Source organism: Danio aesculapii, chromosome 7, assembly GCF_903798145.1.
Source record: "Danio aesculapii chromosome 7, fDanAes4.1, whole genome shotgun sequence".
Classification (NCBI taxonomy): Eukaryota; Metazoa; Chordata; class Actinopteri; order Cypriniformes; family Danionidae; genus Danio; species Danio aesculapii.
This window is the reverse complement of record NC_079441.1, coordinates 43,376,341-43,391,078: the sequence shown is the minus strand read 5'-3', so window position 1 is coordinate 43,391,078 and position 14,738 is coordinate 43,376,341. Positions and strand designations below refer to the sequence as shown.

The 14,738-nt window shown below is 37.0% G+C and overlaps 1 protein-coding gene across 1 annotated transcript in view; it reads right to left on the bottom strand.

The window, feature by feature from the left end:
- The window catches only part of bean1 (brain expressed, associated with NEDD4, 1), a 95,048-nt gene that overhangs the window by 36,595 nt on the left and 43,715 nt on the right, over nucleotides 1–14,738 (bottom strand). Inside the window, exons 4-5 of the mRNA XM_056462897.1 lie at nucleotides 5,406–5,606; nucleotides 3,512–3,653 (exon numbers count right to left, since the gene is read on the bottom strand). Coding sequence (XP_056318872.1) covers nucleotides 3,512–3,653; nucleotides 5,406–5,606 — 343 coding nt within the window. The remainder of the gene's footprint in view (nucleotides 1–3,511; nucleotides 3,654–5,405; nucleotides 5,607–14,738) is intronic.

The window sequence follows — 14,738 nt, the reverse complement described above, 5'->3', positions numbered from 1 at the left end:
TCTCATAGACTTCTATTCATATGCACGCGAATGCGTCAGACCGGAAACGCAGGGTCATGCGTCAAGTTTCGCATGTTGCTGCGGTGCAAAGTTCAAGCTTGGTGAACTCTGACCTGCGAAATCGCATCATTTGACTGCGTGAGTCCAATCGAGGATCAAAACAGGACCTCTCTGGACAGAAATTTTAAACATGGAGGAATCACTCGCTTTTTTTAATGTCTAATTATCTTGTTTAATCCCGCCCCTTTTCGCAGTGCTGTACGACATAATTTCGCACACACAAAGCATAGTGTGACCGCAGCTTTTGAGTGGTTTAATGTTACTTTTTATCTAAGGCGTTATGGTTTATTGCTTATATCTGAGTTTTAAATTTATATTTTCATTAAATATATATTTTTTTTGGTTAAAATATGTCTGTGATTATTCCCATATTCTCACTTTTCCTGGTGTGTCCGATGCAAGACAACATAATATTTTAACATTTTGTTTAGCACACTAAAATTGGGGTTTGTGAGTTATTTGCATTCTAATATTATTGACTATCAGGACACATCACCCTGTGTCAACAGCCACAGATCAATGCAGAGAAACACACAATTACAGTCACTAATCAGACATTCCAAAACTCAACAGATGCCCAGTGAACTTCAATTGGTAAAAATGTGTGTAAATCAGTTTTAACAGATGCTGACAGGGATAACACACTGATCTGATGAACCTTGATGTTGTGCCTGTCTGTGAAGTGGGAAATGAGAATTGGCCTTGTCAACCACAAGTTTTACAATTCAAAAATCCTTATGACCTCCATAATTTTAGAATGTTCCCAATATCATTGTGTATTAGTCTATACAGTTCTGTTAGAACGTCACACAGTCTATAGATCAATTTAAATGTAATAAAATGTATAGATCCTGTATATAGATGGATTATAGTTGCATGACCTCAGGATATATAGATTCCTTTAAGGTCATATTAAGTTTTGTCTTTGACAATGCTTTTGAATTGATTTGAATTTAAGTTGTTGATGTTTGTTTGTTTATACCATCAAAGTGCTTTTTTGCTATTTATAACAAATCCTATTTGTTCATTAGCTAGGTTTTTATCCTAAGGAATTAGATGTGCTTCCATTAAAGATTTCCTGATCAATAAAGAATAGCATTGAAACAGATCCAGTTCGTTTGTTCGTTCGTTCTCTCTCTCTCTCTCTCTCTCTCACTCTCTCTCTCTCTCTCTTTCCGGCTTAGTCCCTTTATTAATCAGCTGCAACCGATCACTGAGAAACACCCATACACTCTCATTCACACTCATACACTACGGACAATTTAGCTTACCCAATTCACCTGTAGCACATGTCTTCGGACTGTGGGGGAAACCGGAGCACCCGGAGGAAACCCACGTTGACACAGGGAGAACATGCAAACTCCAAACAGAAATTTTGTTATGAGATGACAGTCCTATCCACTGTGCCACCGTGTCGCCTTGGATGTTTCTTATTTTTATTTAATTCACCTTATTTTAACATTTAACATCTCTGTTAACAAACAAAGCACATCTGTGAGGTAGCTTGAACAATCAAGTAATAAATAACATAAATTATTCCCTTTTGGACTTTAGTGCAACAGTAAATATAAAAAGAAATCTAATATAAAAACAAATAGCACCTCGACTTAAAATACCTGGCAGGCAGTCCCAAGTTTACATATCTCACAGTTTGTTATGGCAATGTTGTTGTCATCAACTTTATAATACCTCCAGACCGCAGACATAAGCTGCGGTCACACTTGACTTTTCTTCTCATAGACTTCCATTCATAAGCACGCGAATGCGTCAGACCGGAAACACGGGGTCATGCGTTAAGTTTCGCAGGTTGCTGCGGTGCAAAGTTCAAGCTTGGTGAACTCTAACCTGCTAAATCGCATCACTTGACTGCATGAGACCAATCGAGGATCAAAACAGGACCTCTCTAGGCAAAAATGTAAAACATAGAGCAATCGCTGGCTTTTTTAATGTCTAATTAAAATGTTTAATCCCGCCCCTTTTCGCAGCGCAGCACGACAGAATTTCGCACACACAAAGCCCAATGTGACCGCAGCTTTACTTGCGCTTTCCGTGTTCTACTTTGCCAGGATTTAACCAAACGCATCTCTACAACAAAGTGATGTCATGCCACATGCATTGCTGTTTCTACGTGAAGTCAAATAAGAGGTCTAACTCTGTGCCATCGCATAACTATATAGATGTGTTAAAATAATGAGAATATGTCTGAAACCGTGTGATCGGGCTCGATTTCCGATCACGTAAACGGATTTGAACATCCCTAGTTTCCATCAGGTTTTTTAGAGAGGCTCACTATAGTATTGGTAACCTAGTAACCAAAAAAAAAGGCAAGCATAATGAATGCTTAATATGTAAGAGTTAATTTGGCTACTGCGTTTCCATCTCCTGTATTTCACATGAACTCTTTTTCACACAAGTGCAAAACCACCTCAAGTAAGTGTAAAAATATAATTTAGCAAATTAAAGGATTTTTATTCAACATTTGTCATTGCCAACACTCATTTTTTCATGCGATAATTCAAACTTCGCATTAGCACAGGGTAATGGATACCCAGCTAGTGTCGCTGTTCCCAATATATTAGGATCTGTTTTTCCACATCCAACCTAAAATCAGTCAAATGAGATCTTCTAAAAAATAAAAGCTTTCTCACTCGGAAGCGTCCCTTTGTGATGGGCTCCCCTACCTGAGAAGTATTTCACGTGTCGCTGTGTGAAGGCAGGCGGGCTAAATGGCAAAAAGGGAACTGACAGATTCTTTGAGGATGCCAATTAGACAAGCTGCCATTTAGATCAAACACACCAAGCCTTTCTCAGTGCAAAGCCATGGCATTTATCAGCAATCCCTGCTTGTTAGAGAACAGACTGAAGGCTGAAAGTTGAAGGTGTCCAGCCTTCCTAACAGGATGCGAGAGGCCCGCAAAAGGTGAAACGCTCTAAAAGCGAAAGGTCTCAAATCGTTATCATTTTGACCATTTCTGTGTAATTCCTCATTTTTATGTGTAAAGAAAAAAATTGCATCAAGCCAACATGGGACCCTAAAATGAACCATTTCGATTTCCCCAGACACCAGAACTAATCAAACTAGAGGAGGTTTCATTATTTTCAAATAGACCCTTTAAGACTGAGTATCTGCATTTTCTAAGATGGGTTTAGGTTGCACTTCAAGTCAAGCTGAATGTGAAAAACTGCTCAAATATGGCAAATTATTCTTGACTGCTTTATCTTTAGGATCTCTAGCTGTCTTTTAGTGTGGTTATCAGCTCATGCTACGCTGAGGCCTTTAAAGACTGTGGAAAAAGATGGTGAAATGGAATCCATTAAAGAGGCAGAGCACTTATCCGTCACAGCCGATAAAGTGATCTCATTACCGATTGCACACACTCTTTTTCCAACCTGCACTGTATATACAACATATATTCACACAGACTCAATACAAAGGTAAAATGTAACTTACTGAGGTGGGGAATCTGGATACATGACGTTGACTTGAGACAGAGTCTCCACATATGAGTCAAAGTCAAAAGCAGGGGGAAAATCCTCAACACAAGTGGACCTCAGCTCTCCAATGGAGCCACCATATGAGAGGCCATCTGGAGCTGTAGAAACAACAACAAAACCAGCAAAACATCAATTACTGATGGTTGTATTGGACATTTGAGAATGCTAAGTCTTGCTTCTGCCATTATTTAATGAATCCATGCAATTTCAAACCCAAAATCAGACCTGAGTTCATCATGAATCATGAAAATACATATTTATTTATTATTTTCTGTTGAATAAAATCTGATATTGATCCCTTCTTTGAAAATTCTTTGAATCACAATTTTTTATATATTATATTTAATACAAAACTTTTAATAGATAATATTATATAATATTTATATTTATAATTTATAATAGGTTTGGGTTGAGGCGGACTAATTTGGGATCGTACAATGTCTAACGTGAAACATCATGATGGATGATGGCATCGTTGTCATAGGCAGTGGTGAATTAATTATTTATGAATAATTAATTCATTCACAACTAATTAATTGTAGCCTACCGTTACAACTACCTGACTCGCATGATCTTTGTTTTACCCATAACCATTTCATAAAAAAGGTGCACAACCAACAGTATCTGAGGTTTTTGCTAAAATAACTAAGTACAAGCATGAAAGCGAAAGATTGAAGCAGTATACTGACACAGTATACAGATTCAAAAGCCTGAAGAGTCGTTAGATAGAGACAAGTTTAATTAAATATCGCGTTTAACAACTATAGTGAGACGCGATCCAGCGGTACATTCTTGATAAACTGTATATATATATATATATATATATATATATATATATATATATATATATATATATATATATATATATATATATATAACATTAAAATTAGCACACAGATGCAGTCAATAAAAAATTATGATTTTTCCTCAATAAAAAGTGAGTTCTAATCTCTTATATTAAAGATTATAATATTGTGTCCGTGGTTCATGATAAAATAGACCAGTAACCATTTTTACACACAGTACAAAATAAAAATAAACCCAAAATTTGTGGTTTATAGTAAAAGTCTCCCTGGGGATCTTGACCATATCACTAACCCCTGGACAAGGCTAACTGATATACCCAGGACTATACAAGGACTAGCTTTTTTATCAACATCATTCCATGAACTCCTAAACAGAAAGCTAAAACACTGAAAGATTGTTTCTTCACTGCCTTTTCAGAATAATAAATGGTTTGAAAACAGATTTCCCATGAATAAAACTATTTTTAAATACTGTGTCTTTGTTTTGTATGGCATCCATTTGCCCAATCAACATACACTTAAGTCACTATAGTTCATACTGTGCTGAATTAGACCCTGCTTTGAAGTAGAAGCAAATTTAGTTTTAAATTGCATTCCTAGAGTTTAAATCTGTTCCCAGTTTTTATGTTGGAAACACAGCCAATAATATTTTTCTCATATTGACATAAGATTATTTTGCTTACCCCATTGGCAGATTATTTTACTTGTTTTAAGGAAAAAGTCAATTTAATTTGGGCATATTATTTCTAAAAACAAGACATTATATTTTGCTTGAGTAGAAAACTCTTGATTTAAGCAATTTTAAATATTTGGACTAGAAACAAGACAAAAAAATCTAAGTATCACACTATTGTGTCTTTCTTTTCTTTTTCATTCTTTCATTATTTGTTTTATTTTCTTATACTTGTCTTTTTTATTCCTGTTTATGTAAAGGACTTTGAATTGCCACTGTGTATGAAATGTGCTATAGAAATAAACTTGCCTTGCCTTAAGTAGGAAAAGAATTTTTGCAGGGTTATAGTGTTTAGTAGTGCACCAACTGACCGTAGCTGGCACGCAGATGTGGGTTGCGCAGTCGACTGTCCTTGCGGAGACTACCCACAATGATGGTGACGCAGGACAGGAAGAGCACCAGGCCGATGACGATGCCAGCCACCACCAGAGGGGACACCAGCAGACTGGCTTCATTTCCCCCTTCTTGGCAGTCTGGGTACTCAGGAGCATGACTGCTCTGGTTTGAGCTCACTGTGAGGATGAGATGGTTGATGTGTGGAGGTCAGAAAGGATGAGAAAGGAAGGGAAACAGGGGAGAAAGATAAGATGGATGGTCAGTTACATTCAGTCGCAGTAGCTACATTGGTAGTCCTCAATTCCAGTCCTCACAACACACCACTATGCACATTTTTTAAACCTATCTCATCACTTCAGATGTTTGTTTGTTCCAATTTGACCATAAGCGCCCTGTGAAGGGCACTCCACAGGATATTCTGCCATCATTTCAGTGTGAAAGGAGCATTTTTCCATCGAACTGTATTTTAGTGTGCAAAATGTTTTTAATTGTATTTATTAGGTCCTCCTCTATATAATATATGTATACGTCTGTGTGTGTAATTATAAATAATTAAATAATAATTATATATATATATATTTCACATACATACAAAAGTTCTGTCTGGTTCTTGAATCTGATTGGCTGATAGCCGTGCTGATTTTCTGCAAATAACAGCATTCGTCCAGCCGCTTAACCCTTTACCCTTGTGTACTACTCTGCCCACATACAGCAACAAGCAGAGGACACTCTACAGTTTGACAAATATTGCTGCTGTTGGGCGACATACATGCCCTTCCAGCTGCAACCCATCTCTAGGAGATGTCCATACACACTCATTCACTACGGACAATTTAGCCTACCCAATTCACCTGTACCACATGTCTTTGGACTGTGGGGGAAACTGGAGCACCCGGAGGAAACCCACGTAAACGCGGGGAGAACATGCAAACTCCACACAGAGACACTAACTGACCCAGCCGAGGCTCGAACCAGCGACCTTCTTGCTGTGTGGCGACAGCACTACCTAATGCGCCACCGTGTTGCCCTGCAATATTTCAAGAGTAATTAATTAAATGAATTAAAACCATATTATTTCATTTACCAGAAATAAAAATATAACATTACACTGAATTCATTATTTTTTGTGTGCCACCCCAAGATTTGGTGCGGCCTCTTCTTGCCACCCCTAAAAAAATTTTCTGGAGGTGCCACTGAACGCATGACCGTGCGTTTCCGGTCTGACGCATTCGCGTGCGTATGAATGGAACTCTATGGGAGGAAAAGCCCAGTGTGACCGCAGCTTAATAGTTTTAATAACTAATTTCTGACAGGTGATTTCTTTTATCTTTGTCATGATGATTGTAAATATTTTACTAGATATTTTTCAAGATAGTAGTATTCAGCTTAAAGTGCCATTTAAAGGCTTAACTAGGTTAATTAGGCAAGTTAGGTTAATTGGGCAAATCATTGTATAACGATATACCAATATTTTTGTATTCCAAAAATATTGTTTAAGAGTGGCTATTAATATTGACCATAAAATGTTGCTTTTTTATTAAAAACATTTTATTCTAACTCAAATAAAACAAATAAGACTTTCTCCAGAAGAAATAAATATGATAGGAAATACTGTGAGCAATTCCTTGCTCTGTTAAACATCATTTGGAAAATATTTGAAAAAGATTCAAAATCAAAAGTCAAGTAATTTTGACTTTAACTGTAAGTGAAATCCAAACATGAACTTGTATGTCATATATGTCAATTGAACTTATTGCCATAAATCAGATTTTTATATGGGCAGATTTCTCATTCTCAGGCAGTAGAGAGCAATAAACACTGTAAGGCTCCTGTCAAATGAAACCCAGTTCTCATCTAATGAGCTGGTTTCCTGAATCAGGTGTGTTAACAGAGACAAGCAAAACATGTGATGGGGTGTGAGGACTGAGTTTAAGAACCTCTGTGTTACATAAAACACAGAGGAGACCTTTTTTCTATTTCCTACTCGAATAGAGAGATCACACTGGTGTGGGATTATGTCATTTTCCATTTAATAACCCTGCTCTGAGACAAACACATTCACACACCTACTTGTCTGTGGACCGCAGATCAGGAATACTCCCCAGACTTTCATCCCTCAGTGGATTAGATGCTCAAGTCTGCAGTGTTTAATTTTTAATCCTGACCGGTTTGAATTTTTAAATATGCGAGGTGGAAGACTTTCATGTCAGCTCGCGACAAGCCCAACTCTGGCCCTTAGCTCCTCTCTGACTCCCTTCACCCTTTCCATTAAGACCAGAGAGAAATCAAAATAAGCCACACACTCGCAGAGAGATTCAATAAAGCATATTGGGGAAGATTGTGATATCAACACACTGTGTGCTTGAGGCCGTCCTGGAGATAAACAAGACAGAAATCGAATCAATGATTCTAAGGGGCAGCAGTGCTTCAATGGAAAGCACATTTATTCTGAAGACAAAAGAAACATCTGGAATTGTTCTGTGTGATATATTAATTCTTCTGAACTCCATGTGCCTTTAAAGCCTGAAAGTTCTTGTAAATGCACATTACTAATTAAAATTATAGTTATTTTGATATTTTTAGTAATGAATTTACTTCCTGAAACATTACTTTTACCTAATATTTGAAAGATTTTTGGCATAAAAGAAATATTGATCATACTGACAATGCACAGTGCATGTGGAAAGGATTCATAGCGCTTCACTTTTTCCACATTGTTTATGTTACAGCCTTATTCCAAAATGGGTTAAATTCACTTATTTCCTCAAAATTCTACACACAAAATCCCATAATGACAATGTAAAAAAAAAATGTTTTTGAAATTGTTGCAAATTTATTAAAAATAAAAAAGCTGAAAAATCTCATGTACATCCGTATTCACAGCCTTTGCTCAATATTTTGTTGATGCACCTTTGGCAGCATTTACAGCCTCAAGTCTTTTTGAATATGATGCCACAAGCTTGGCACACCTGTCTTTGGGAATTTTTGCCCATTCCTCTTTGCAGTACCTCTCATGATCTATCAGGTTGGATGCGACAGTGAACAGCCATTTTCAGATCTCTCCAGAGATGTTCAATAGGATTTAGGACTGGGCTCTGGCTGGGCCACTCAAGGACATTCACAGAGTTATTGTGAAGCTACTACATTGATATTTTGGCGGTGTGCTTTGGGTCATTGTCTTGCTAGAAGATGAACCGTTGCCCCAGTCTGAGGTCAAGAGCACTCTGAAGCAGGTTTTCATTCAGGATGTCTCTGTACATTGCTGCATTCATCTTTCCCTCTATCCTGACTAGTTTTCCAGTTCCTGCTGCTGAAAAAATATCCCCACAGCATGATGCTGCCACCACCATGCTTCACTGTAGGGATGGTATTAGCCTAGTGATGAGCCGTGCCTGACGCCTGGCATTCACTCCAAAGAGTTCAATTTTAATCTCATCAGACCAGAGAATTTTGTTTCTTATGGTCTGAGAGTCCTTCAGATGCCTTTTGGCATATTCCAGGCAGGGAGTGGCTTCCGTCTGGCCACTCTACCATACAGGCCTGATTGGTGGATTGCTGCGCAGATGGTTGTCCCTCTGCAATGTTCTTCTCTCTCTCCACAGAAGAACACTGGACCTCAGACAAAGGCTTGTCTTGCCAAGAACGCAGAAAACGGACTCACGTTCTTGACTGGAGACTGGTCTTGCCAGGTGTCCTTGGAAGAACGAACTCGGGAGACACGAGAACAGAGAATGCGTCTTGTGGGGATTAGATGCGGCGTTCTTCCTGATGGTCACATGACCTTCACGCGTTTTTAATGGAAAAATTTTTAAACATTAAAGCATTCATACAACGATTTATAGTTTTCCCCTTTTCAAAATATATACTCTGCATAAAAACATTATAAATATACATTGCACAATATAAACAAAACAAATTTTAATACAATTTTCAGCAAACAAACACCCTTAATGTGTTCATTCCTTTATTGAGATGTCCATGGTAATGTTTACTTTCACCATTTAATTTAGGGAAACTCCGGAGGTAAATAAGTCTGATCTGTAAACTTTAATAATAAATCGAAATAAAATGCTGCACTTCCCACCTCCAGTCGCTATGACTTCTGGGATTTCTAGAGGGAGTTCAGTGCTCAAGTCTGCATTGGTGCGTCCTCGATAACAAGATCACATCCAGGAAGTTTCACACGTCCTCTGTTTTTGCGGTCTTGAGTATTGGAACTGAACTTTGGCAGCTGATGATGACAATACACGAGAACACGAGGACGCAAGACTCCTGAACAACGCATAATGAGAAACATCCAGAGTGACCATCGGGTTATTGATCACCTCCGTGACTAAGACCCTTATCCACTGATCACTCAGCTTTAGATGGCCGGCCAGCTCCAGGAAGAGTCCTGGTGGTTCCAAACATCTTTCAGTTACGGATGAGGGAGGCCACTTTGCTCACTGGAACTTTCAGAGCAGCAAACATTTTTCTTTAACCTTCCCCTGCCTTGTGCCTCAAGACAATCCTGTCTTGGAGGTCTACAGACAATTCCTTTGTCTTCATGCTTGGTTTGTGCTTTGACATGCACTATCAACCCTGGGAACTTATATAGACAGCTGTATACCTTTTTAAATCATGTCCAATCAACTGAATTTACCACAGGTGAACTCCAATTAAGCTGCTGAAACATCTCAAGAATGATCAGTGGAAACAGAATGTCCCTGAGCTCAATTTAAAGCTTCAGGGCAAAGGCTGTGAATACTGATGTACATTTGATTTTCAGGTTTTTTATTTTTAATAAATTTGCAACAATTTCAGAAAATCTTTTTCCACATTGTCATTATGGGCTATTGTGTGTAGAATTTTGAGGAAATAAATGAATTTAATCCATTTTGGAATAAGACTGTAACATAAAAAAAATTGGGAAAAAGTGAAGCACTATGAATACTTTCCGGATGCACTGTATGACAACATACATCTGGTTAACCCTGCCTTTTTTATTCATTTTATTTATTTCTTTTAATCATTTCTCCTTCATCCAAATGTAACCTTGTAATGCCTTTCACAATGGGCTTGCTTGTAATATACAGAACCTTCCTTCTATTACGCACTGATTGGTTCGCTTTTTATGTGTATCATATATGTTTTTTGCATTTTCCATTTTTCCATTATTTATTTATTTCTTTGTCATTACTGTATTGGAGTTGTGTATGCACCCTATACGTACACTTGCTGTGCATTTGTGTGACACCTGAGGAATTTAATGTTTCCAGGCTGTTAGCAATGTGTCTCTTCTGTTAAAGCCACAAAAGGGAAATCAGTGTTGGGGATGTTTGCTTATGTATAAATAAAGTATTAAAAAATGTATTTGGTTATTCCCAAAAATATACCCAACCCGCAACATAAGACATGGTTACTACACACCCAAATTTTAGTTTATACCCATAAAATTGCACGGCGGTCATTCATGTCATTTAGTCAGTTTTCTGTATATATATAAAATGTCCTAATTCACAATAATCAAACGGTGCTGTTCAATATCTATCTGCTTGTGTTAAATACATTACAAATGTGGCTGTGTAATGGCATGAGTTAGGCAATATGATATGGGGGTTATGATATCATACAGTATATTATAGTAACAAGTAGTATATAGTAACCAGATTCATTCATTTATTAATTTTCTTTTTGGCTTAGTCTCTTTATTAATCAGGGGTCGCCACAACGGAATGAACTACCAACTTATCCAGCACATGTTCCACACAGCAGATACCCTTCCCGCTGCAACCCACAGTGGGAAACACCAATACACACTTATTCACACACATACACTACGGACAATTTAGCTTACTTATGTGTTTGGACTGTGGGGAAAACCGGAGCACCAGGAGAAGACCCACGGCAACACGAGGAGAACATGCAAACTCCACACAGAAATGAAAACTGACCCAGCTGAGGCTCGAACCAGCGACCTTCTTGCTGTAAGCGACAGTGCTACCCACTGTGCCACTGACCAGATCCAATGTTCAGAACTAATAGTCTCATTTCAGTCATATTAATTTTCCAGAATAAAAAAATGTAAATAAAATATTAATACTAAAAATAATTACAGCAAGATTGAAGAACAAAAAAAGCCTAAATATTATTAAAATACATTATTAAACATAACTAATGTAAACAGCCAAAAAAAAATGCTTAAAATACAAATGTGAAATCAACAGTCCAGAAAATATAGCACTCAGATACAAAAATTAAAGTTATTTGCACAGTACATTTGTGTCAGGCAAAAGAGTCAAAAGTTCAATGGGGGCTCAATTCAGTACACTGTAAAGAATGCTCGGTTCCACACAATTGCTTTATATTGTCCCAACACATTCATTCATTCATTCATTTTCTTGTCGGCTTAGTCCCTTTATTAATCTGGGGTCGCCACAGCGGAATGAACCACCAACTTATCTAGCACATTTTTACGCAGCGGATGCCCTTCCAGCCGCAACCCATCTCTGGGAAACATCCACACACACTCATTAACACTCATACACTACAGACAATTTAGCCTACCCAATTCACCTGTACCGCATGTCTTTGGACTGTGGGGGAAACCGGAGCACGTGGAGGAAACCCACACGAACGCAGGGAGAACATGTAAACTCCACACAGAAACGTCAACTGACCCAGCCGAGGCTCGAATCAGCGACCTTCTTGCTATGACAGTTTAAATAAGTAGTTTGAACAAGCAGCACATTTTTTTTGAGTTTGTTTAAACATTGCCTAAGATGCATTGTATGTGTGTGTGTGTGTGTGTGTATGTGTGTGTGCGTGTATGTGTGTGTGTGTGTGTGTGTGTGCGTGTGTGTGTGTGTGTGTGTGCGTGTGTGTGTCCACATTAAACACCACTCAGGTACTGATTGGTTTAGTATATTTTTGCTCATAAATGGTTTAAAATAATTCCATCTTACAACAATTCAGTGATGCATGACCATTTTCTAAACTGTTTACCCATACCTAAACACTACAACTACTTAAACTGCTATCAAAATCAGTAATTCAATGCTTTTTGAGGTAAAATTCATATTAGTAAATGTGTTCCATCAAACATTATCAAAGTAGCTTAAAATATCTGTTTTTTTAAACCTCAGCCACTACTGATACTGATAACAATTATGTACAGCGCTCACTCAGCATATGAGTACATCCCCCACAAATCTCTCATTTAAATTCATATTTTCTATAGGATACTTTACAATATAATATTCATGCATATACATTAGTTTAGTCAATACTGAAGGCAAATCTGGAGCTATTCTAACAATATAACTTTCAATAACGGTTCAAAAAATAGTAGCTCAAATTTATGTTAAGGAAAAATATTAAATACAAATTTCAAAAATAGCAAAAATCAAGAAAAACAAAACATATACACATTTTTTTGAAAGGTTTGTGATTTTTTTGCAATATTTTGCATGAATTTAATTGTATTATTTTTAAATTTCTAAATATGTTTAGTGACTAAAATATTATTTTAATAAATATATGTTTAATAAATCAGTTTTACTTAAATGCACCAATATATATTATCCATATTCACTGACAAATGGATAAAAATATTAATTTTCAAAATGGGGTGAACATAATTATGTTGAGCACTGTATATTCACTCTGCATCTGCGAACCCATACATTTTCAAGTTAATGTGTAATTTGGGTTTAAACCACACAGACATATTAAAACTTTTGCACTCAGAGAATATCATCTGTGCTGTGAAGAAAACACTTGGCAAACAAACTGAGGTTCTAAATGTTGCTCTGTTATTATCAAGCAAAGTTGGAAAACAGGAATAGGCTATACACTGCTGCTAAAATACCTCAGTGCTCATGTGACTCTCTTCCAGTTGTGAATTAGAGTGCATTAATTATCACTTATCACAAACCTCAAAATTAATTAAGCATCAGAATTGAGAAAATAAGCTGCACTGTCAGTCAAGCAGATATTAACATGCACATTAAAAAACATCTGGGAACATGTGATTAGGTTAATTCAGCAAAGGTGCATTTCAAAATGGCAGCACATTTATATTTTAAATATGTTTAAAATTATAAATACATTCTGTTGCTTTGAGCATTCTATTTATCAATGAATCATGAACAATGTAAGCCAATATATAATGATTAAGTGTTAGTGTTTCACAATATAGCTTTTTACTGTACTTTCAATGAAATAAATGAAGCAGATAGTTATGTGTTTTAAAAAAAACTTGCAATATCACAGCAAAAAGATATCAACCTCACTAACAGACTTAACCAAACTCTAAATTGTCTTTAGATACAATTATTTTAGTGCACAACATCATTCTGAGAATGACTTTCTCTCATTTTCCCCTCAGTAGTAAAACTTCATTGGGTCTTTGTATTCAACTTATTTATGCATGGATGTGTTTTATAGCATGATCGCGTTCTAATAAATGTGGGGTCAGTGAGATCTCTAAAGACCACATGTTTGCATCTCCTGGCAGCATGGAAACCTCCAGGCATGCAGCTGGAGTATGTTAACATGTCTGCTCTGTCCTCTCACTCAGAATGTGTGGCATTATGAGCTGACAGACTCAGGCTGAATTAAGGAGTTCAGTTGTCTCCGGTCAGATTGGATACAGTGTGTGTGTGTGTGTGTGTGTGTGTGTGTGTGTGTGTGCGTGTGTGTGTGTGTGTGTGTGTGCGTGTGTGTGTGTGTGACTTATGTAATCCGTCATGTCCTTCTAGTGTCCTTCCCTCAAGCCCTTGCATCCTTGTCCTGTCTATGAAACGTGGCTTTATGCTGAAGGTCGAGGCAGACCAATATGCAACTCTATTGCATAATCACAACAACTTATGCTTTTATCTGCCCTTCTTTAGCTTTTTCTGTACAAACACACACACACACACTTTCACACCCTTCTTCTCTTCCTGCTCTTGTCATGCTTCCCACTGGGAACAATCCAATTCTCTGCCACAGATTTCCAGAACTGCAGCCCACATTTTGTTTTCAACTTCACGCCATTTTTCTCTCGTTCCTATTATCAGTTGTACGCTTACAATTGTGTCCTTTTTCTTTTTCTCCAATAAAGTTTAAAGAAATAAAAAATAAATGAAATAAAATCGAGGGAAATTGAATGAATGAATAAATAATGATAATAATAATATAATGATAATAATAAATAAAATAAAATGTCTGAGCAAGATGATTTTTTGTAAATTTACATTATGGTCAGATCAGGCAAGAAAATATATAAATAAATAAAAGAAAAACAGTGAAATGAGGTTAAATTAACTGCTATGCATTCTGTAAAT